The sequence below is a fragment of the Mesocricetus auratus genome, unplaced genomic scaffold, assembly GCF_017639785.1.
Source record: "Mesocricetus auratus isolate SY011 unplaced genomic scaffold, BCM_Maur_2.0 Super-Scaffold_6730, whole genome shotgun sequence".
Lineage (NCBI taxonomy): Eukaryota > Metazoa > Chordata > Mammalia > Rodentia > Cricetidae > Mesocricetus > Mesocricetus auratus.
The window spans coordinates 117,315,920-117,340,402 of NW_024429184.1; the positions used below are offsets into that span (position 1 = coordinate 117,315,920).

A 24,483-nucleotide genomic window follows, 5' to 3' on the forward strand; every position below is an offset into this window, starting at 1 on the left:
TAAGCTTATTACTCTGGTTGAGACTGGTCATATAATCTTGGTAATAGGGTGGGCATCCTCATGTCATTTTTTGATTGTTGTCAGTATAAATTTTTCAATAATTCACTTCTAGTAATATTTGCTATATATGAATTAGTCTAGCTTTTCTGACATAGGGTCCTACTGTGCAGCCTGCCCTGTTATGGAACTCCCTACATAGGCCAGAATGATCTCAGACTCACAGAGATCCACCTGCCTCTGTGTGGTGATATATTCTTTATGATTTATTAATGCTTGCCTGAGGATTCAGAAAGCAAAGTCTGCCTCAAGCTATAGAGATCAGGCAGTGGTGATACACAACTTTAATCCCATGACTCAGGAGACAAAGGCAGATGAATCTCTCTGAGTTCAAGGCCACCCAGGGCTACATGAGATTGAATCAGTCTAAAAAGAGTAACAGAGCTCACACCTCCAATCCCAGCACTAGAAAGATATAAAAAAGAGTAGCAGGATCTTCAGTAGCCAGTCTCAAGATTCTCCAACCATGTTGAGGAGACCATAGCAGTCTGGGGTTGCAGTATGAGGTATGGTGAAGCCAGGATAGCATTTCAGTCTGAGGTAGAAGTAAGAGCTAGTGGCCAATTACTTTGCTTATTTGATTTTCGGCTTGAAGCTTGAATCCCGAGTATCAGTCTCTGGGTCTTTGATTTTTCGTGCCTAATCCTCTGCCTACTGAGATTAAAGGCATGTGCCACAATATCTGGCTACTGTATATTGTGGGACACATTCCAGATTCCTTTCCAATTTCATTTGCTAATATTTTGTCCATTGATATGTAGTGAATTTTGTTGTATTAATTTCTGTACCCATTGTGTTTCTCCTTTATCTTTTGTGGTGGTGCATTACAGTGGTCAAATCTCAAATACCGAACAGCATTGAATTAGAAATAGTAATTCCTTATTTTTCTCTTACACATAGATGAATTTGATTGCCTTTAAAAAAGGAATTTTTGGTTTTGTCATTTCTTTCTTGCACTGTTCTTTTGAGGTTTGGATGCCACAGCCCATTCAGAGTTGCTGGCATGGGGCTGATTTGTGATGCTCTGACTACTTGTACAATTTTATACGTTTGTGTTCATCTTCATGGGAACATTTGTAATAATTCAACGTTTTATAATACCTTTATCTAGATATGATTGATTGGATTTTATATTTTCTTCAGTTTTGAATTTTAAATGGCATTTCACATTAATTATCAAGTACAACATAGTTTCCTGAGTTAGCTGAGATGGTGATGTTGTACTCAGCTATACTTTCTCTGTCCAGTGGAATCTCTGTCACCAGGGTGTAGAAATTCTTGAAAGTGGATTTTAGGATGAATGGCAGGTCTTCTGGAATGGAACAAAGCACCTTTCCATTCTCTCCGGAATCCCTGTCTCCAACTCTGAAGATGCTGATGATGGTCTCAGGAGCGTTTTCCAGGACTGAGCTGGTCAGTGACGATGTGGTCAGCTCTGGGGCGTTGTCGTTCACATCCACCACCTCTATCACCACAGCGCCCTTCCCAGAAAGGCCTCCTCCATCGGTGGCCTCAATTTCCACATGGTAAGATTTAACTTTCTCAAAATCCAATTCCTTTCTCAGCCGTATTTCTCCGGTGACTTCGTTTATTGAGAAAATTTGTTGAATTGCATCTGATGCTTAGAACAAGCCATAAGAAACTCTTCCAAAGTTGCCAGCATCTGCATCCTGGGCAAGGATAGTCAGGACTGGAGAGTCTGGGGAAATGCTCTCCAGGACCTGCACCTCATAGGGGGTGTTCACAAATTCAGGGACATTGTCATTGATGTCCAGGATCAGGATTCGAACCACAGCTTTCCTGACCTAGGTGGAGACCCACCATCCAGGGCCGTGAGGGTCAAGCTCAACTCTGCCTGCTCCTCTCGGTCCAGGGCTCTGTCCTGCACCAATTCTGGGTACTTCTTGCCTTCACTGTTATTTCGAGTGAGGACATGAAAATGAGAGGTGGGGCTGACTAGGTATTGTTGAAGCCCATTGCTGCCCACATCCGAATCCTGAGCTAATTTCAAAGAAAACCGTGAGCCTGGATGGCTGTTTTCTGGTATTTTCAAGAGCATTTCCCTGTCTGGGAATTCTGGTGAGTGGTCATTTATGTCCTGGATCAGCAATTCTCCTTGAAGAAATTGCACTGGCTTTTCAAGAGACACCTGGAAATGTAGCACACAGGGCTCCACGGAGGCACACAGCTCTTCCCGGTCTAGTTTCTCCCTCAGAAGCAGATCTCCTGTCTCGGGATCCAGCAGCAATCGCTGCTTGTAATCGTCAGACACCACCCTTGCAGACCGGGCTGCCAGGTCCCCAGATCTCAGCCCCAGGTCCTTGGCCAGATGGGCTACAAGGGAGCCGCTTTCTGTTTCCTCCAGGACAGAGTACCGAGTTGTTTGCTCACTGCAAACCTGAACCAAAACCAGCATAAAGATAAAAGCCATGACTTGCCTGTTAGGGTGAATCCTCTCCAGCTCCTGCAGGTTGGGAAAGTGAGTGATTGTGTCCAGTCCTTAACGGTGTCCAAATGCTTTGAATCTCTGGCTTCTGGTTTCTTCTTGGGAGGGATCTTCACAATATTGCTCTTAATCTTACATTAATCCAGTGTATCCATGCCCAAACCCCTTCATAGCTTGGAAATGCTTTCAAAGCTCTTCCAAATGTCTTTTGTTCTGTATTGCCACAAGAGATTCATGGTATTTTAGCGCTTTTAACCAGCATGGGACTGATCTGGACCCCCCAAATGTGAGTGTCAGCGAGAAGACCTGGGCAACCTATGGGGCCCTGAGCTGTAGATCAGTGTCTATCCCTGGAATACAAACAGTCGTCGTGTGCCCATAGCACAAAGAGGGATGCTCTCTCAGCCTGGACTCTTAGGGGAGTGCCTGGACCCTACCCAGAGTGAAATGACAGACTCTAGATATCCCCTATGTGGAAGGAATTGGCATTAGGGTGGGAGGCTCGGGGGGAAGGGGAGTGCGGGAGGAGGGGAGGGAAAGGGAACTGGGATTGACATGTAAAACAAGCTATTTAAAATTAAAATAAAAAATGATAAAAGAAAAAAAATAAATCACAATCTTAGCCTGCAGCGCCACCCTGTGTCTTTTTTGAGAAATTCTTACAATTCTGTTTTCAAGTCAAACACCTCTTTAAAGTTTCCAAAGTAATGTCATTTTAAAAGTGTATGCAGGCCTTCCAAGACCCCAACCCCAGCGAGTCCAGCTTCAGGTGAGATTGGGTCTCCAGCAGAGACCGCCTGCCCAACACCCATCCCCTTGATCTTCCGGGGCCGCTCCTGGCATCCAGAAGACCCGCCCACACAGGAAAGACGTCAGCCCTTCCAAAACCCCAACCCCAGCGAGTCCAGCTTCAGGAAAGACATCAGCCCTTCCAAGACCCCAACCCCAGTGAGTACAGCTTCAGGAGACCCGCCCACACAGCAAAGACGTCAGCCATTCCAAGACCCCAGCCCCAGCGAGTCCAGCTTCAGGAAAGACATCTGCCCTTCCAGGCCCCAAACTCCGTGTCAGCATCCCCAGCTTCAGCTTCAGGAAGGAAGGAGACCAGTGGAGACGGAAAGACCCCACCAGCACCCACTGGAAGAAGAGATGGGAAGAAGACAGAATAAGAGCTCATTCAGCAATAGAAACACCAACATGACCCCACCAGAATCTAGGGATCCAACACCAGCAAGACCCGAAAAGCACTACATAGACGAAGAAGAGGAGACAGACCTTAAAAATTATTTCATGAAGATGATGGAGACCCTCAAAGAAGAAACGAGGAAATCCCTTAAAGAAATAGAAGAAAAAACAAACAAAAAATCCATGAAATGGGGGGAAAATTCAAGAAATAAACAAATCTCTCAAAGAATCTAAAGAGCACCAAGAAAAAACAACCAAAAAAATTAAGGAAACAACTCAAACAGTTGAAGGATTGAAAGCTGAAATAGAAACGATAAAGAAAACACAGAATAAAGGGATGCTGGAAATAGAAAAGCTGGGTAAACGATCAGGAGCTACAGATGCAAGTATCACCAATAGAATACAAGAGATAGAAGAGAGAATCTCAGGTGTTGAAGACTCCTTAGAGGATATAGAGTCGTCAACCAAAGAAAATCTCAAAACCAACAAATCCTTAACATAAAATATCCAGGAAATATGGGACACTGAGAAGAAGCCAAACCTGAGAATAATAGGTATAGAAGAAGGCGAAGAAATGCAACTCAAAAGTACAGAAAACATATTCAACAAAATCATAGAAGAAAACTTCCCTAACCTAAAGAAAGATATACCTATGAAAATACAAGAATCTTACAGAACACCAAATAGGCTTGACCAGAAAAAGAAGTCACCTCGCCATATAATAATCAAAACATCAAACCTACAGAGTAAAGAGAAAATATTAAGAGCAGCTAAAGAAAAAGGCCAAGTAACATACAAAGGCAGACCTATCTGAATTACACCTGACTTCTCAATGGAAACGAGGAAAGCCAGAAGATCCTGGACAGATGTCCTACAAACACTGAGGGAACAAGGATGCCAGCCCAGACTACTATATCCAGCAAAGCTCTCAATTACCATAGATGAAGAAAACAAAATATTCCATGACAAAGCCAGATTTAAACAATACGTATCCATGAATCCAGCTCTACAGAGAATGATAGAAGGAAAACCTAGAGCCAAGGAAGATAACTACATTCACAAAGACACAGGCAATATATAATCCCACTTTACAAAACACCAAAAGAAAAAGGGAGGAGAAAGTACACAAAATAACTTCACTACCAATAAATCAAGCACAAACAAGGATCATCAATCAATGGTCATTAATATCCCTCAATGTCAACGGCCTCAACTTGCCTATAAAAAGACACAGACTAGCAGAAATGATACGAAGACAGAGCCCTTCCTTCTGCTGCATACAAGAAACACATCTCAACATCAAAGACAGACGTTATCTCAGAGTAAAAGGTTGGGAAAAGATCTTCCAATCAAACGGCCCCAAGAAACAAGCTGGTGTAGCAATCCTAATATCTAACAAATTAGACTTCAAATTAAAATCATCAAAAGAGATGAAGAAGGACACTTCATATTCATCAAAGGAAAAGTACATCAAGACGAAGTCTCAATTTTAAACATCTATGCCCCAAATACAAAGGCACCTACATTCGTGAAAGAAACATTACTAAAGCTCAAAATGCACATAAAATCTCACACACTTAATAGTAGGAGACTTCAACACTCCGCTCTCACCGCTAGACAGGACCTCCAGACAGAAACTTAACAAAGAAACAAAAGAACTAATAGAAGTTATGACCCAACTGGGTTTAACAGACACCTATAGAACATTCCACCCAAATACAAAGGGATATACCTTTTTCTCGGCACCACATGGAACCTTCTCTAAAATTGACCACATAATAGGAAACATAGCAAATCTCCACAGATACAAAAAAATTGGAATTACCCCCTGCATCTTATCAGACCACCATGCATTAACATTAGAATTCAACAATAACACAAATCGCAGAAACCCTACAAACTCATGGAGATTGAACAATGCGCAATTGCACCATCCCTGGGTAAAGGAAGAAATAAAAAAAGAAATTAAAGACTTCCTCAATTTCAATGAGAATGAAGACACAACATACACAAACTTATGGGACACTTTGAAAGCAGTGCTGAGAGGAAAGTTTATAGCACTAAGTGCCCACATGAAAAAAACTGGAGAACAGTCATACTAGAGAATTAATTGCATAGCTGAATGTTCTAGAACAAAAAGAAGCAAACTCCCCCAGGAGGAGCAGACGCCAGGAAATAATCAAATTGAGGGCTGAAATCAATCAAGTAGAAACCAGGAAAACACTGAGAAGAATCAATGAAACAAAGAGTTGGTTCTTTGAGAAAATCAACAAAATAGACAAACCTCTGTCCAAACTAACCAGAAGACAGAGAGAGAGCATGCTAATTAACAAAATCAGGGATGAAAAGGGGGACATAACAACGGACTCTGAGGAAATCCAGAGAATCATCAGGGCATACTTTGAAAATCTGTACTCCACAAAATTTGAAAATTTAAAGGAAATGGACAATTTCCTGGATAGATATCACTTGCCAAAACTAAATCAAGAACAGATAAACAATCTAAACAGACCTATAACCCCTAATGAAATAGAAGCAGTCATCAAAAGTCTCCCAAACAAAAAAAGTCCAGGCCCAGATGGCTTCAGTGCAGAATTCTACCAGAAATTCAAAGAAGAGCTAATTCCAATACTCCTCAAAGTATTCCACACAATAGAAGCAGGAGGCTCACTGCCAAACTCTTTCTACGAGGCTACAATTACCTTGATACCCAAGCCACACAAAGACACAACTAAGAAAGAGAACTATAGACCAATTTCCCTCATGAACATTGATGCAAAAATACTCAATAAAATACTCACAAACCGGATTCAAGAACACATCAGAACAATCATCCACCATGATCAAGTAGGCTTCATCCCAGGAATGCAGGGATGGTTCAACATTAGAAAATCTATCAATGTAATCCACCATATTAACAATCTGCAAAAGAAAAACCACATGACCATCTCACTAGATGCTGAAAAAGCCTTTGACAAAATCCAGCACCCCTTCATGATAAAGGTCCTAGAGAGATCAGGAATAACAGGAACATACCTGAATATAATAAAAGCAATATACAGTAAACCAACAGCTAACATCAAACTAAATGGAGAGAAACTCAACACAATTCCTCTAAAATCAGGAACAAGACAAGGCTGTCCACTCTCTCCATATCTCTTCAATATTATACTTGAAGTTCTAGCTACAGCAATAAGACAACAAAAGGAGATAAAGGGGATACAAATAGGAAAAGAAGAAGTCAAACTTTCACTATTTGCAGATGATATGATAGTTTACATAAGTGACCCAAAAAACTCCGCAAGGTTACTCCTAGAGCTGATAAACACCTTCAGCAATGTGGCAGGATACAAGGTAAACTCAAAAAAATCACAGATGATGAAGTGACTGAGAAAGAAATCAGAGAAACATCACCCTTTACAATAGCCAAAAACAGCATCAAATATCTGGGGATAATGTTAACCAAGGAAGTGAAAGACCTGTACATCAAGAACTTCGTGTCTTTAAAGAAAGAAATCAAAGAAGATACCAGAAAATGGAAAGATCTCCCATGCTCTTGGATTGGTAGGATCAACATAATAAAAATGGCAATCTTGCCAAAAGCAGTCTACAGATTCAATGCAATCCCTATCAAAATTCCATCACAATTCTTCAAGGACCTGGAAAGAACATTAATCAACTTTATATGGAAAAACAAAAGGCCCAGGATAGCCAAAACAACCCTATACAATAAAGGAACTTCAGGAGGCATCACCTGACTTCAAGCTCTATTATAGAGCTATAGTCCTGAAAACAGCTTGGTATTGGCACAAAAATAGGCAGGTAGACCAATGGAACCGAATCAAAAGCCCTAATTTTAACTCACACGCCTATGAACACTGGATTTTTGGCAAAGAAGCTAAAACTGTACAATGGAAAAAAGAAAGCATCTTCAACAAATGGTGCTGGCATAACTGGGTACTGGTATGCAGAAGACTGCAGATAGATCCATGTTTATTGCCTTGTACAAAACTTAAGTCCAAATGGATCAAAGATCTCAACATAAATCCAGCCACACTGAAACTTTTAGAAGAGAAAGTGGGAGATACTCTTCAACGAGTTGGTACAGGAGACCACTTCCTAAACATAACACCAGTGGCACAGGCACTGAGATCGACAATTAACAAATGGGACCTTCTGAAACTAAAAAGCTTCTGTAAGGCAAAGGACACAGTCAAAAAGACAAAAAGGCAGGCCACAGAATGGGAAAAGATATTCACTAACCCTACATCTGACAGAGGGCTAATCTCCAAAATTTACAAAGAACTCAAGAAACAAGTCTCCAAAACACCAAAGGATCCAATTAAAAGGTGGGGTACAGAACTAAATAGAGAATTCTCAATAGAGGAGGCTAAAATGGCCAAGAGACACTTAAGAAAGTGCTCAACATCCTTAGCCATCAGGGAAATGCAAATCAAAACAACTCTGAGATACCATCTTACTCCTGTCAGAACGGCTAAAATCAAAAACACGGAAGACAATTTATTGCTGGAGAGGATGTGGAGAGAGGGGAACACTCCTCCACTGCTGGTGGGAGTGCCAACTCATACAGCCTCTTTGGAAATCAGTATGGAGATTCCTCAGGAAAATGGAATTAATCTACCACTAGACCCAGCAATTCCACTCTTAGGCATATATCCAAATGAGGCAAATTCATACAACAAGGGCATCTGCTACACTGTGTTCATAGCAGCATTATTTGTAATAGCCAGAACCTGGAAGCAACCTAGATGCCCCTCAACTGAAGAGTGGATAGAGAAAATGTGGTACATTTACACAATGGAGTATTACTCAGCAAAAAAAAAAACAATGGAATCTTGAAATTCACAGGTAAATGGATAGCACTGGAAGAAACCATCCTGAGTGAGGCAACCCAGTCGCAAAAAGACAAACATGGTATGTACTCACTCATATATGGATGTTAGACATGGATCAGGATAGTGCTAGTCTGCACTTCCACTGATAGTCTGGGAAACAGGAAAGAACCTAAAAGATATGCATATATGCATAGTACCCAAAAGAAGAGGATTGAGACAAGATCCTCTGAATGGATGGGGAATACGGCGAGGGGTTGGGGGGGGAGTGGGAGCTGGGAAGAAGAGAGGGGGTGAATAGGAAGAGAGTTCGTCATGGGGGAACAGGAAGTTGAGTGGGTGGGGGTAGAATAGAGGGAAGAGGGAATCATAGGATAGAAGACAGATCAGGCACCAGAGTGACCTCGAGTGATCTAAAGGGATAACACCAATTGGCAAGCTAAGCAATAGTGGAGAGACCACCTCGAATGCCCATTCCTGATAATGAACTTGATGTCTATAACCATCCGGGAGCCTTCATCCTGTGACTGATGGAAGCAGAGGCAAACACACAATTAATCACTGAACTGAACCCAAGGAACCCAGTGACAGAGAGAGATGAGTGATGAGCAAATTGGCAAAGAATGGGCTGGCAAAACCAGCAGAGACAGCTGATCTGAACAGGGGAGAGCTCTTGGACCCCAGAGCAACAGTGGGGAGGCCAGCATGGGACTGATCTGGACCCCCCCCAAATGTGAGTGTCAGTGAGAAGGCCTGGGTAACCTATGGGGCCCTGAGCTGTGGATCAGTGTCTATCCCTGGAATACAAACAGTCATCGTGTGCCTATAGCACAAAGAGGGATGCTCTCTCAGCCTGGACTCTTAGGGAAGTGCCTCACCCTACCCAGAGTGAAATGACAGACTCTAGATATCCCCTATGTGGAAGGATTTGGCAATAGGGTGGGAGGGTCGGGGGGGAAGGGGAGTGCTGGAGGAGGGAAGGGAGAGGGAACTGGGATTGACATGTAAAACAAGCTATTTAAAATTAAAATAAAAAATGATAAAAAGTGTATGCAGATAATTATTGGTATTTATCAATGTTGAAAGTGCATAATTTGTACAATTATTTAACACTGTGCATGAGAGTGATCATGAAATCAAAACTAGAAGACAGCTAGTCTTCTCACACATTGAAAATATGAATAATCTCGTCGACAAAACAAGAAAGAATTTTTTAGAAAGTATGTTTTTCACAGTGACAAAATATGGAAGTATTAATGTTAATATCAAGAGTTTGTGTAGTTCAGTGTAAATTATTTTAGAAGGGATTATTTTTTGGAGTACTCCAATGCATGGATACAGTTTCATAGATCTAATTCATCAGCTCACCACTTGAGTGAGACAGCTATAAACCAAGGAGTGTGTGTTGGAGAAAACAAACTCAAATGTAATATTGACTTTTCATGCCTAAAATATTGCAAAGTACAGTATAACTCTTTGATGCAGATTAAGACATTGGCTAACAAATCATTCCTGTGTGTCTATTTAAATAGAAAATGCATGTCTATATTTAGTGCATTAAATCATTCAAATATTCATTTCAAATTTGGACTATCACATTAAAACTAGTAGGTTTGATTTCTTCAAGTCTCTCCTTTTTCCAGCATTGCTTTAGCTATTCAGGAGCTCTTGAATTCCCACATGAGTAAGTTAGGGACCTTTTGGTAACTTTTAGGAGAAAAACAAACTGGCATTTTAGTAAGAATTCCATTAAGTTGTAAACCAGTCTGAGGGTGATCTTTGTAATACAGAGCCTTCCAGTCCATGTGCACTTTCTTCTTCCATAGGCCTTCTAGAATTTCCTTTATGCTTTCGAGTCTGCTGTAAGAAGTTCATCTACGTATCTGTCTGCTTCTTTTCTTTTTCTTTTTCTTTTTTTTCTTTTTTTTGGTTTTACGAGTCAGGGTTTCTCTGTATTTTTTTGGAGGCTGTTGGTCCAGCCTGGCCTCGAACTCACAGAGATCTGCCTGCCTCTGCCTCCCGAGTGCTGGGATTAAAGGTGTGCGCCACCAACGCCCGGCTGTCTGCTTCTTTTCTAAGCATCTTGCTTCTTTTGGTTCCGAAGGACTTTTTCTTCACCCTCAGTTTGGTCAGCTGTAGCATCCACAGAGAGCTGCTTTTAGGATGACAACCCTTTATTCTACCAACTTGTCAAATTTGTTCATCAATGTTCAATTGCTTGCAGGGTACTTAAGATTTTTGTATATGCAAAGCGACACCAAAGAAATCTGTGTTTTCTCTTTCTAACTAGAGGGTTTCATAAGATGTTTCTCTGTGTTTATCACGATGATTGTGTGGCTTTGGCATTCATTTGTGCTTAAGTGAGATTTCAGGGTTGATATTTGTATGCTGAACCAGTTTTGACCTGGATAAATCTTTCGCAGTTAGGATGTAACATCTCATCTGTTATTGGTGACAGTTTGCCAGTGTTTTCTTGAGAATTCTCACAGCAGCATCGATTAAGCAAATGGATATGCAGTTTTCTTTCCTTGCCTGGTTTTGTCACAGTTTGCTGCCAGAGAATGAGTTGATAGGTAGTTGCTGCTCTGATATTTGCTATTAGAGCAGTGCCGTTAGATATATGGCTTTGCAATGAGGAAATTGCCTTTAGAATAGCGAATTTATGTTACTTTATCACTGGAGCCTAAATATAGCAACTGTTTATTTAGAATAGGAATTTTGGAATGTGTCTTAATGTGTTGGTCATCAGTACATTTATTGCCAATATCAAGCTTGAAAGCTTTTCCATGTATGTAGTTTAGTTGTTGTTGTTGTTTTGAGACAGACTCTCTATGCAGTCCTGTCAGTTCTGAAACTCCCTGTATAAATCAGACTGGCCTCAAACTCACAGAGGTCCACCTGCTTCTGTCTGCAAAGGTCTGGGGATTAAAGGCGTGTGCCATCATGCAAGGCTTTCCGTATTGTTTTCACCCATCAATTACTTTATAAATATATTCTCACAGGGACTCAGTTCTAGCACCTTAACAGACACCATAACAGCAATGAAGTAGATATCCTCTAAGATATTGACTTCATAAAGCAAATGCAGAATTGTAAGTCCAAAGGCTGATTGAGCCTTGCTCAAACACAACTTTAAGAGTGAAATAGAACCTCTACCCATGTGTGACAAAGTTGAGCAAACCCTCTTAATTAAGGCTCGAATCTCCTGAAACCACGAGATCTCTAACCTCTCTTTTAAAGACCATTAAAGCAAGGGCAGTAGGAAGGAACTTCCTAAAGAAAGAAAGAAGCTGATTAAAAACGTCATCACTGAGGATGACTAAGGCCATGGGAAAAAAATGACTGGACTGGTTCAGTTTTGTTCTCTTCCTAGGACATAGAGATTCGTAACCACATGGAGACACTGCAAGTGAAAAATATTTGGTTTGGTCAATCAAAAGTAGGAAATGCCAATTGTGAAGTACTAGTTACTATGAAAATATCCCAAGAGGAATTTTTGAAAAAGAACATAAGAACTACAAAAATAATATAGTGTATTACATGACTCTTGAGTTCTGGAATAGTAAATATCAGAACTTGATGGATAAATGAAATAATATAAAATAAAATGAGACTTATAAGTTCTCTGATTTTGTGAAAATCAAGTGTGGAAGGAAAAGAGATTTACATATAATGACCAAAACCTGGATGATCCCGCACTTGTAATCAACAGTACTGAATAACAGAAGAGCAGTAGAAAAATACTTTCATTCTTAAGTATACAATTAACCAAGCTGTTGTGATGGACTAAAATTGGACAGTGAGTTTTCAAGAACGTGATTAAATTTCTGAATTTATGTCCTTATAGAAAAAAGAGGGATCGTATATACTGTATGAAATTATGTTTTGAAAATGAATGATTGAATCGCTATTTTGAAATTTTCACTTAATTTTGATGTTGTAAAGACTAACCAAGGGTTATAAACACCAATTAGAGACCAAAGAAATTAAACAGAGATTCCTGAAAGTTAATTGCATGACCAAAAAAATCTTGTATTTTTTCCCATCCCTAAAATTAAAGACACCAATGAGCTCAATTTGGAAGCAAATTAGAGATTATTTTGCTCTTCTCTGAGTTTCCAGAGATTTAAATTAAAACCTAGCTCCATAGAGATTGGTGCTATCCTTACAAGATTAAATTATTATTCCCTTTTATGAATATGCATTGCTCTTTTGAAATTCAATGTGTATGTAATTTTGAGATAAAGCTTCAAGTCCTCACAAAATTCAATCATTTCCTAAATGCTTCAAATTAGTTATTCAATGAACATAAACTGAGCACCTGGTTTGAATTTGTGGTATGTACTACAAGCTCAACTATAAGAAAAACCAAAAGAGCACTTTCAGTTTATTTAGTGTCTGCTGAAGTTACTTAACAGTAAGAGGACTCTACTTTTGTTTAATTTTGTTTTCTCTTCAATCACTGAAATATCAGTAATACCATCTTGTACATAAAAGGTAGTAACCTTATTACTAGAGAACTGACAAAGTCATCTCTCTTGCTGATTTCAGACTTGCAGTTTGTAAAGTGCCCTAAACTGCAGCAGAAGCTGGTACTATACATATAGTACCTCCCCTGTCTTAGTTATGATTTCTATTGTTGTGAAGAGACACCATGACTGTGGTGACTATTATAAAGGAAACATTTACATTTAATGCAGCTCACAGTTTCAGAGGCTTAGTCCATTGTTATCAAGGCAAGGAGCTCGGCAGTGTGTAAGCAGACATGGTGCTGGCCACATCTTGATCAGAAGGCAGCAGGAGGTGGACTGAGTGTTACATTGAGCGAGGTTTGAGCAAAAGAGGCCTCAAAGCCCACTCCCACAGTGACACACTTCCTTCAACTAGGGGATGCCTCCCAATAGTTCCCTCCCTATGAGCTCATGGGGGCTAATTACATTCAAACTTCCACAGCCCTCAAGTCCTGCACTTAATAAAAGTATCCACCTTTGGAACCAGGCATGGTAGTACACTTACAAACCCAGGCTTCAGGAGCAGAGTTGGATGCCAGCCTAGGCAACACAGAGAGAACCGAACAAGAACCTATCTCAAAAATAATAGCAGTAGTTTGGGGAAGCAATTCAAATAAATGGTTAGGAAGTTTCTATCTGCTCCAAAATACAAATAACTTTGAACCAAGATTTATTTTTTTCTTCAAATTCAGTCCAGATTATTTTGTTGGAAATTTTCTGTCCACTTTGTCAACAATCTGTAAATATAGGATATCCATAAGTTAAATTGCTAATAGGATCTGAGACTGGGGATTACCTTAGTGATAAAAGGTGTAACTTGTACACCATGAATCCAGCCTTTGGACATACACACACATGTGTGTGTCTACCCCTACTGGTAGTATCTAATCCTTTTTCTTCAAGCTGTAAATGGATCATCAGCATATAGCCCTTTCCACTCTAGTGTGATGTAATATACTATAGTACCTCTCAAAAATAATTGTCATATGTGAATTACAGAATTTCCAAGACATTGCAGAGACCTATAAAAAGACAAAAAACTAATTAAAATCTTCATATGAATTATTTAGGCTGAACAGAAAGATTTTTTCTGATTATTGAAAATTCATGCTTTTTATTCTGGGAAGCATCCTGCTTGGCAAGTGGTTTGCCACTCCCAAAGTCATTTAAATGTGATTATAAGTATACATCTACAGATGCTGATGACTGTTACTGTGTCAATACTAAATTCTTATCTTTCCAGGATTTTCAAAACCATTTTCAGTTTTTTTGTTTTATCAAGACAGGATTTCTCTGTGTAAACCTGGCTAGTCCTGTAACTCACTCTGTAGACCAAGCTGGCTTCAAACTCATAGAGATCCACCTGCCACTGCCTCCTAAGTGCTGGGATTAAAGACGTGTGCCACCACCGCCCAGGTCGTTTTCAATATTTGATAAATTCAATTGTTTTTCTTGTAGACAGTAACATTCAAATACTAGATAGATATATCTGAATGATAAAACATGAAAAGTGATTTTTAAATAAATATGCTGAAGGAAATAATTGTTTGTTGTGTAAAACTTAAAAAATGGATTCAAAATAGGCATATTCTTTGGTTTTGATTGCTTCCATGTGGTATTTTTAGTTGTAGAAGAATATAAACTTCCCTATTTATACTGTTTTCCTACTATAAATTCCTGTGTTGTACACTTATTACAATGTTGTAGGAAGAACACTGACATGGATTGATAGATTTCGTTCCCAATACTCCTACTTCATGACAGGTTGATAGTGGAAGAAAGGAATTTATTGATAGGACTCAATGGAAATGTTTCCCCTGTCACCCTATTTATGGCAAGTAAGTATTAATAATAAAAAGACTTAACAATTAAAAGCCATTCATCTGCACATTTTGTTGAAAGTTTAATGTACCCTCATTTATATCCAGCATTTACAAATCAACATAACACATGCCTCATCAGGTAGCTCCCACACAAAGTGAAAGCAAACTCAGTCACTTGGAATGGCTTAGGTCAAGCAACATTATTTATGGTACATTTTAGAAGCAATATTGGCCTGTACATAAGCAAATAAGGTCTTGAACTACTGATTGTGACCATCAGCAAAGATCATTTTAACAACACACTACTTCTGTATGTATGAAAGATGTAAACCTATGACAGATGACTGTGTTATGCACACACTTCATTAGCTGTACACAATGGTGTGTTACCATTATAACAGAAGTGTGAGTGAGGAAAACACATGCCTGGGTAAAGGAGTTACTTTATTGACACATCAATAATGAAAATGTCATTTTCAGGGACATGGAACTGCAGATCATTTAAGCTAAATAATCACCCTCTAAAAGACAAGAAGCCCGTGAAAGCAAACAGGCATTGGGAGGGTGATGGGAATTGCTATCAAGGGTTAGCATGCATAGCTCTGAAAATGTCGCAGTGAACGCCGTACAATGCACAGTTAACAAGCTGTGGTGAAAGTGAAAATCAACATGAATACTACACAGCAAGTTATATGAATAGCCTCAACAGGATACAATTTGAAGTGAGTGTTGAAGAAATACATCCTCTCAATAATGAAGAGAAAGAAATGAGATCTTAAGAACACTAATTCAAATGACCAGAGAATACAGCAGCTATATATCCCCCTCCCGAGTTAGTGAACAATAAAGATGCATTATTGTTCACTAACTAACAGGAGCCCCAGGACCCAAAAAGAAAAAAACACACCAATATAAAAAACAGAATAAAATCAACATAGAAATATGTAGACTCAAGGAAAGATTATTTAATGCAAATGTAAATATTAATAGCCAAGCAACTAATCCTGATTCGGTTATTGAAACCTCGGGCTCTCAGACACTGGAACTTACCTACAGATCCCGAGCAGATTATTGGGAATAATGGGGTTAAAGAATTTGAAGTCTGTGGTTCTAGAGTCTCCAGTAAGGCACACCTCATACTGGTAGCTCTGAGCCAGGGTTCCTGTGCCACTGACTTCCGCCAGGTGACCAGGAAAGTATCCCTCAGGCACAGAGCAGCCACCCAGTGAGGTCTGCCTGAGCCTCCTGCACAGCCTCACCCCCACGAACAGCAGCACAGATAAGAGGAAGAGTGAAGACACAGATGCCAAGGCGATGACCAGGTACAGTGTGAGTGAGTCTTTGTCCTGTGTGAGGTCGTGCGCCGCCTTGGGCACAGGCAGGTAGGGCTGAGAGAAGCCATCCACCAGCAGCACATGCAGAGTGACACTGGCAGACCTGGGAGGGTCGCCATTGTCCTTGACAAGCAGCAGCAGCCTGTGCTTGGGAGCATCGTGCTCACTCAGCAGCCTGGAGGTGCGCACCTCGCCATTGTGAGCCCACACGCTGAACAGCCCTGGCTCTGTGGCCTTGAGCAGCTGGAATGACAGCCAGGAGTTCTGGCCAGAGTCGCGGTCCACTGCCACCACCTTGGTGACCAGGTATCCTGGCTCCGCCGCCCTGGGCAGCAGCTCTGTGCAGGGCGCAGATGCGTTCTGCAGCGGGTAGAGCACGAAGGGCGCATTGTCGTTGGCGTCCAGCACGAGCACGCGCACCAGAGCCTGGCTGCTGAGAGCGGGCGAGCCTTGGTCTGTGGCGCCCACGCGGAACTCGAAGGTCTGCAGGGCCTCATAGTCCAGCGCCCTGAGCGCAAACAGCTGCCCGTTGTCGGCATTGATGGAGATGAGCGAGTCCAGGGCCAGCTGCGGGTAGTGGCTGGGCAGCAGCGAGTAGGTGATGCGGGCATTGGAGCCTGAGTCTGAGTCTGTGGCGCTGATGGTGCCTATGTGCAGGGCAGGGCTGTTGTTCTCCTGGACAAACAGGGTGTAGGAGGTTTGTGTGAAGGCGGGGGCGTTGTCGTTGACGTCAGACACCTGCACTGTTATGGTGTGCTGGGTTGTGAGCCTGGGTGTGCCCAGGTCGGTGACTGTGATAGTGATGTTGTACTCAGCTCTGCTCTCTCTGTCCAGTGCTCCCTCTGTCACTAAAGTGTAGTAATTCTCGAATGTGGGCTTCAAAAGAAATGGAAGATCATTCTGAATGGAACACACCATCCTTCCACTGTCCCCGAAATCTGGGTCAGAAACACTGAAGACAGCGACTACAGCCTCAGGAGCATTTTCTGGGATTGAAGCAGTGAGCGAAGATATGGTGAGTTTAGGAGCATTGTCATTCACATCCAACACCTGAATAGTTACACTGCATTTTCCTGAAAGGCCTCCACTGTCTGTGGCTATAATTTCCATGTTATAGTAGGGTGTTGACTCAAAGTCCAAAGCCCCTTTAAGACGGATTTCTCCTGTGACCTCGTCTATTACAAACGGTTGAGAAGCTCCACCACCTTGAAACAGAGAGTAGACTACATTCCCATGTATCCCAGCATCTAAATCCCTGGCAGAGACCGCGACAACTAAGGCACCAAGGGGGCTGTTCTCAGGGACCTGCACCTCATAGAGCGGCTGTAGGAACTGGGGGGAGTTGTCATTGATGTCCACGACTTCAATGCGAACTGTGGTGGTCCCAGACCTGGGCGGAGACCCTCCATCCACAGCAGTGAGGGTCAAAGTGAGCTCAGGCTGCTCCTCCCTGTCCAGGGCTCTGTCCAGCACCAGTTCTGGGTATTTCCTGCCATCAGCGCGACTGTGAGTGACCGCATGGAAATGGAGGTTGGGGCTGACAGTGTAGTTCTGAACAGCATTGCTCCCTATGTCAGAGTCCTGAGCTACCTTCAGAGGAAACACGGTCCCTGGCTGGGCGATTTCTTGAATTTTCAGGAGCATTTCTCTGTCAGGGAACTCCGGAGAATGGTCGTTTACATCTGTGATCTGCAGGTCTGTTTGGAAGAACTGCACAGGGTTATCCAGTATGAGTTGGAAGTGCAGCACACAGGGGTCTGTCGCCCCACACAGCACCTCGCGATCTGGCTTTTCCTTTAATAGCAAATTCCCGGTCTCTGCATCCAGCCCCAAGAGCTCTTTGTTTCCTCTGTGATGGATTCGTGCCCCTCTAGAGGCCAGCTCCCCCTCCCTGAGCCCCAGATCTCTTTCCAGGTTAGCCACCAAGTAGCCAGTCTCTGATTCTTCTGGCATGGAGTATCTAATTGCCTCGGTGCCAGACTCCCACAAAAACAACAACATAGTAAGAAAAACTACTTGCCTTTTTTCTGGCGTTTTTGTTAGATCTGTCTCCATTGTTCAGATGCAGTCCAGACGGTGCTGATGCCTCTAGTCAGTTTTAATCCACGCAGATAAGGTTTGGTGAAATAAGCTTGAATTAAATCCTACCGAATTGCTTACAGTAGTCCATTACCCTAGATCTTAAGTAAAAGGCCCCTTCTTTCAGGGAACAGTCAGCATTCTGCTTACCAGGGAGAGCTTCCTGAGCATCCGTGGAGCCCCTAGTTACACAAATTGTTACCCTGCAGCGCCACCGTGCGTACGATTGTAGTGTTGCACTTAGCGTTCACTCATGTTCCCAGTTCCAGCCTGGTGCGTTTAAACACCCTTGAAGATTCGGAACTACCCTTCATTGTATGCTCTATTCTTAGCATACAGTGTGTTCCAGCACATTTGGTTAGTTAATTTTCAGTGAATGTAACTTTTTAAATAATCAAAAGGGTATACTTGTCTTTATGAAAATTGTTTTGGATGCATAAATTCAATATAACAGATATCTACAAAATTTTGAATATTCCCAAATTACTCCTCACTGAAATAGAACATGCACATAAAAAAGGGCACAAGCCTTCAGTGTGCAGCACGACAGAGGGTCACCAAGTTAATACAGTCGAATGAACTGAATCTGGATGAATAAGCAGCACACACCCGAAGGGGAAAGGGTCCTCCTCTGCTCACGAGGTGCCTCTCTCTTCCTTAGGCACTACACTGGCTTTCATTGCAGCAGGATATTTTGCCTCTCTGAGACGTTTTATAAAGTATAACCAGTAGCATTTCTCTTCTGTAGGACTGTTCTTTTCTAACATTTCCTTTGGCATCCTTACTATGGTGTGCTGTGGTCATTGTTTTTTAACATTCCCCTATTTGCATGTGATATTATCTGCATGCATATACACCAGGTAAGGAACCCTGGGGATTTCTGGGTTTGTGCTTTTATTTGTTTGGTTGCTTCTAGTTTTGTTTTGTCTGCTTGTTTGGTTTGTTTTTTTTTTAACTTTTTATTTGGTTTGGCTTGAGTTTTTTTTTTTTACATAGAATTTCTCTGTATACCAGCTCTGGCTGTCCTGGCTCACTTTTTAGACCATGCTGACCCAGAACTCACAAAGATCTGCCTGCCTCTGCCTTCTAAGTGCTGAGATTATGGGCATGCACCACCACAACCAGCCCAAGTTTTTGAATGTTACTCCTATGAACAGTGCTTCACACATCCTATGTATAAAATATGCATATATGATATGTATCAGAATGATTTGCTGTGCGTCCAAGTGTGAGAATACACTTAGGTTTCTCAAATGCTGTGAAGTAGTTTTCAAAAGTAGTTGTCCTGAGCTGCCCCTGGTGGCTCACTCCTGTAGTCCCATCTCTGGGAAGACACACAAAGGGGTATCACAAACTCAAGCCCAGTGTGGGATATATCATGAATCACCATCTCAACTTTTCTTTAAAAGCTGGGGATAGAGTCGCAGCTCAATGATAGAATGTTTTCCTGGTGAACTCAGGGGATTTGGATCCATTCTCAGCAATGTGGGAAAATAATTGCAGCAACTCATGGGATTCCAGTTGTGTAATATGAATTCTTCCCTCTAGCCTGGTTCCTGAGCCACATCAGTCCCGAATGAACACACAGGATGATATATTAATTATGAAGCTATTGACAATTTGCTACATTTTCTTTTTGGCTTTTTTGGTTGGTTGGTTTGGTTTGGTTTGGTTTGGTTTTTGGTTTTTTGTAGTTTCTTATTTAAGATAGAAACAAGCTTGCTTCACATGTCAATCTCAGCTCCCTCTCTCTCCCCTCCTCACCAACCCCAACCCAATCCCCCAGACCCTCCCCCATCCAATCCCCACTTTGGTCCCCAGGGAGACCCTCTCTGGGGGATTTCCAGAGTCTGTCATTTCATACAGGGCAGGTGTTAGGCTCTTCTCCATGTGTCCAGGATGAGAGAGCATCCCTCAGTGTGGAATGGGCTGCCAAAGTCCATTTGAATGCCAGGGATAAATACTGATCTACTACCAGAGGTCCCATAGATTGCCAAGGCCTCCTCATTGACACCCAAATTTAGAGGGTCTGCATAAGTCCCATGCTTTTTTCTCAGCCATCATTCTGGGGTCCAAGAACTCCCCCTTGTTCAGGTTAGCTGTTTCTGTGGGTTAAACCAGCCCAGTCTTGACCTCTTTACCCATCAGTCTTCCTTCTTTGTCACTGTGTTCCAGGAGTTCAATTCAGTGTTTAGCTGTGGGTGTCTGCCTCTTATTCCATCAATCATTGCTTGAAGGTTCTAGGATGGCATATAAGGAAATCGTCAAATCAAGGAGAGGCATTTAAGGCACAGTCTCCCCACTATTGCTTAGTTTGCCAGTTGGTGTCATCCTTGTAGATCTCTGGAAATCTCACTAGTGCCAGATCTCTCCTCAAACCTATAATGACTCCCTCTATTATGGTATCTCTCATCCTATTCTCCTCTATTCTTCCCCCGACTCAAACTTCCTGCTCCTCCATGTCCTCCTCTCCCCTCCTCTTCTCCCTCTTTCTTTTTCCTAGCTCCTACTCCCGTCCCCCCATGCTCCCAATTTGCTCAGGTGATCTTGCCTCATTCCCCTTCTCTGGGGTACCATGCATATGTATCTCAGGGTCCTACCTGCTTCCCCGACTCTCTGGCAGTGGGATTGTAGGCTGGCATTCCCCTGGATTCATGTCTAAGATCCATATATGAGTGAGTACATACCATGTTCATCTTTTATGAATGGGTTATCACACTCAGGATGGTTTCTTCTAATGCCATCCATTTGCCTGCAAATTTCAAATTTCCGTTGTATTTTTCTGCTGAGTAGCACTCCATTGTATAAATGTACCACATTTTCTCTATCCACTCTTCAGTTGAGGGGCATCTAGGTTGCTTCCAGGTTCTGGATAATACACATAATGCTGCAATGAACATAGTGGAACAGATATCCTTGTTGTATGAATGTTCATCTTTTGGGTATATGCCTAAGAATGGAATTGCTGGATCTTGTGGTAGACTGATTTCCATTTTCCTGAGGAATCTCCGTACTGATTTCCAAAGTGGCTATACAAGTTTGCACTCCCACCAACAGTGGGGGAGAATTCCCCTTTCTCCATATCCTCTCCAGAATAAACTGTCAATGTTTTTCTTTAATTTTAGCCATTCTGACAGGAGTAAGATGGTATCTCAGAGTTGACTTGATTTGCATTTCCCTGATGGCTAAGAATGCTGAGCACTTTCTCAAGTGTCTATCAGCCATTTTAGACTCCAGTGCTGAGAATTCTCTATTTAGTTCTGAACCCCACTTTTTAATTGGATCCTTTGGTGTTTTGGAGACTTGCTTCTTGAGTTCTTTGTAAATTTTGGAAATCAGCCTTCTGTCAGATGTGGGGTTAGTGAATATCTTTTCCCATTCTGTGGGCTGCCTTTTTGGCTTCTTGACTGTGTCCTTTGCCTTACAGAAGCTTATTAGTTTCAGGAGGTCCCAATTATTAATTGCGGATCTCCTGTACCAATTCATTCAAGAGTACCTCCCACTTTCTCTTCTAAGAGGTTTAGTGTGGCTGGATTTATGTTGAGGTCTTTGATCCATTTGGAATTAAGTTTTGTGCACGGCGATAGACATGGATCTATCTGCAGTCTTCTACATGCTAATAACCAGTTATGCCAGCACCATTTGTTGAAGATGCTTTCTATTTTCCATTGTATAGTTTTAGCTTATTTGTCAAATATCAGGTGTTCATACATGTATGGGTTAATATCAGGGTGTTCAATTTGATTCCATTGGTCTACCTGTCTATTTTTGTGCCAATACCCTGTTTTCAGGACTATAGCTCTATAATAGAGCTTGAAGTCAGGGATGGTGATGCCTCTGGACATTGCTTTGTTGTTTCGGCTATCCTGGGTCTTTTGTTTTTCCATATAAAGTTGAGAATTGTTCTTTCAAGGTCTGTGGAGAATTGTGCCGGTATTTTGATGGGGATTGCATTGAATCTGTAGATTGCTTTTGGCAAGATTGCCATTTTTACTATGTTGATCCTACCTATCCAAGAGCATGGGAGATCTTTTCATCTTCTTTAACTTCTTTTTTTTAGAGACCTAAAGTTCTTGCTATACAGGTCTTTCACTTGTTTGGTTAGCATTATCCCCAGATATTAAATTTTATTTGTGGCTATTGTAAAGAGTGATGTTTCTCTGATTTCTTACTCGGCCCATTTATCATCTATATATAATAGGGCTACTGATTTTTTAGTTAACCTTGTACCCTGTCACTTTGCTGAAGATGTTTATCAGCTGTAGGAGTTCCCTTGTAGAGTTTTTTGAGTTACTTATGTAAACTATCATATCCTTGCCGGGCGGTGGTGGCGCACACCTTTAATCCTAGCACTGTGAGTTTGAGGCCTGGCTGGACCGACAACCTCCAAAAGAATACAGAGAATCCCTGTCTCATAAAACAAAAAAAAACTATCATATCCTCTACAAATAGTGAAAGTTTGACTTCTTCCTTTCCAATTTGTATCCCGTTGATCTCTTTTTGTTTTGTTTCTTTTTTTTTTCCGAAACAGGGTTTCTCTGTATTGTTTTGGAGGCAGTCCTGGAACTTGCTCTGTAGACCAGCCCGTCCTCGAACTCACAGAGATCCACCTGCCTCTGCCTCCAGAGTGCTGGGATTAAAGGCGTGTGCCACCAATGCCCGGCTTCCTTTTGTTGTCTTATTGATCGAGCTAGAACTTCAAGTGCAATATTGAAGAGATATGGCAAGAGTAGACAGCCTTGTCTTGTTCTTGATTTTAGAGGAATTGCGTTGTTTCTCTCCATTTAGTTTGATGTTAGCAGTTGGTTTACTGTATATTCCTTTTATTATGTTCAGGTATGTTCCTGTTATTCCTGATCTCTCCAGGTCCTTTATCTTGAAGGGGTGTTGGATTTTTTCTAGTGAGATGATCATATGATTTTTGTTTCTCAGCTTGTCTATATGGGGGATTACATTGATACATTTTTGTATGTTGACCATCCTTGCATCCCTGGGATGAAGCCTACTTGATCATGGTGCATGAGTTTTCTAATGTGTTCTTGGATCCCATTCTCCAGTATTTTATTGAGTATTTTTGCATCAATGTTCATGAGGGATATTGGTCTGAAGTCCTCTTTCTCAGTTGTGTCTTTGTGTGGCTTAGGTATCAAGGTTATTGAAGATTCATAAAAAGATTTTGGCAAAGACCCTTCTGCTTCTATTGCATGGAATACTTTGAGGAGAATTGGTATTAGATGTTCTTTGAATTTCTGGTAGAATACTGCACTGAGTCCACCTGGCCCTGGGCTTTTTTGGGGGGGAGACTTTTGATTACTGCTTCTATTTCATTAGGGGTTATAGGTCTGTTTAGATTGATTATTTGTTCTTGATTTAATTTTGATACATTATACATATCCAGAAAATTGTCCACTTCCTTTAAAGTTTCCAATTTTGTGTAGTACAGATTTTCAAAGTATGACCTGATGATTCTCTGGATTTCCTCACTCAGTGTCTTTTGTTAAGTCCACCTCTTCATTTCTGATTTTGTTAATTTGCATGTTCATACTCTGCCATTTGGTAAGTTTGGATAAAGGTTTGTCTATCTTGTTGATTTTCTCAAAGAACCAACTGTTTGTTACATTGATTCTTTGTATTGTTTTCCTAGTTTCTTCTTTATTAATATCAGCCCTCAATTTTATTATTTCCTGGCATCTACTCCTCCCAGGGCAAGTTTGCCTCTTTGTGTTCTAGAACTTTCAGTTAATTCTCAGTTAATTCTCTAGTGTGACTATTCTCCATTTCTTCATGTGGACACTTAGTACTATGTACTTTCCTCTTAGCACTGCTTTCAAAGTGTCCCATAAGTTTGACTAGGGTGTGTCTTCATTCTCATTGAATTCTTGGAAGTTCATAATTTCCTTTTAATTTCTTCTTTGACCCAGGAATGGTGCAATTGTGCATTGTTTAATTTCCATGAGTTTCTGGGGTTTCTGCAATTTGTGTTGTTGCTGAATTCTTACTTTCATGAATGCTGGTCTGCTAAGATACATGGAGTTATTCCATTTTTTGTACCTCTTGAGTTTGATAGGTTGCCAAGTATGTGGTCGATTTTTGAGGAGGTTCCATGTGGCGCTGAGAAGGTAGATTCTTCTTTTGTGTTTGGATGGAATGTTCTATAGATGTCTGTTAAACCCAATCTTGTCATAACTTCTATTA

The 24,483-nt window shown here is 41.3% G+C and overlaps 1 protein-coding gene and 1 pseudogene across 1 annotated transcript; both read right to left on the reverse strand.

The window, feature by feature from the left end:
- Positions 1-1,226: 1,226 nt before the first annotated feature.
- LOC121139026 lies at positions 1,227-10,416 on the reverse strand (annotated as a pseudogene).
- Positions 10,417-14,938: 4,522 nt separating this feature from the next.
- Positions 14,939-18,472, reverse strand: LOC121138895 (protocadherin beta-6). Its single transcript, XM_040741932.1, has one exon. The coding sequence runs from the start codon at positions 18,262-18,264 to the stop codon at positions 15,922-15,924; it is 2,343 nt and encodes a 780-aa protein (XP_040597866.1). The 5' UTR covers positions 18,265-18,472; the 3' UTR covers positions 14,939-15,921.
- Between the last annotated feature and the right edge of the window lie 6,011 nt (positions 18,473-24,483).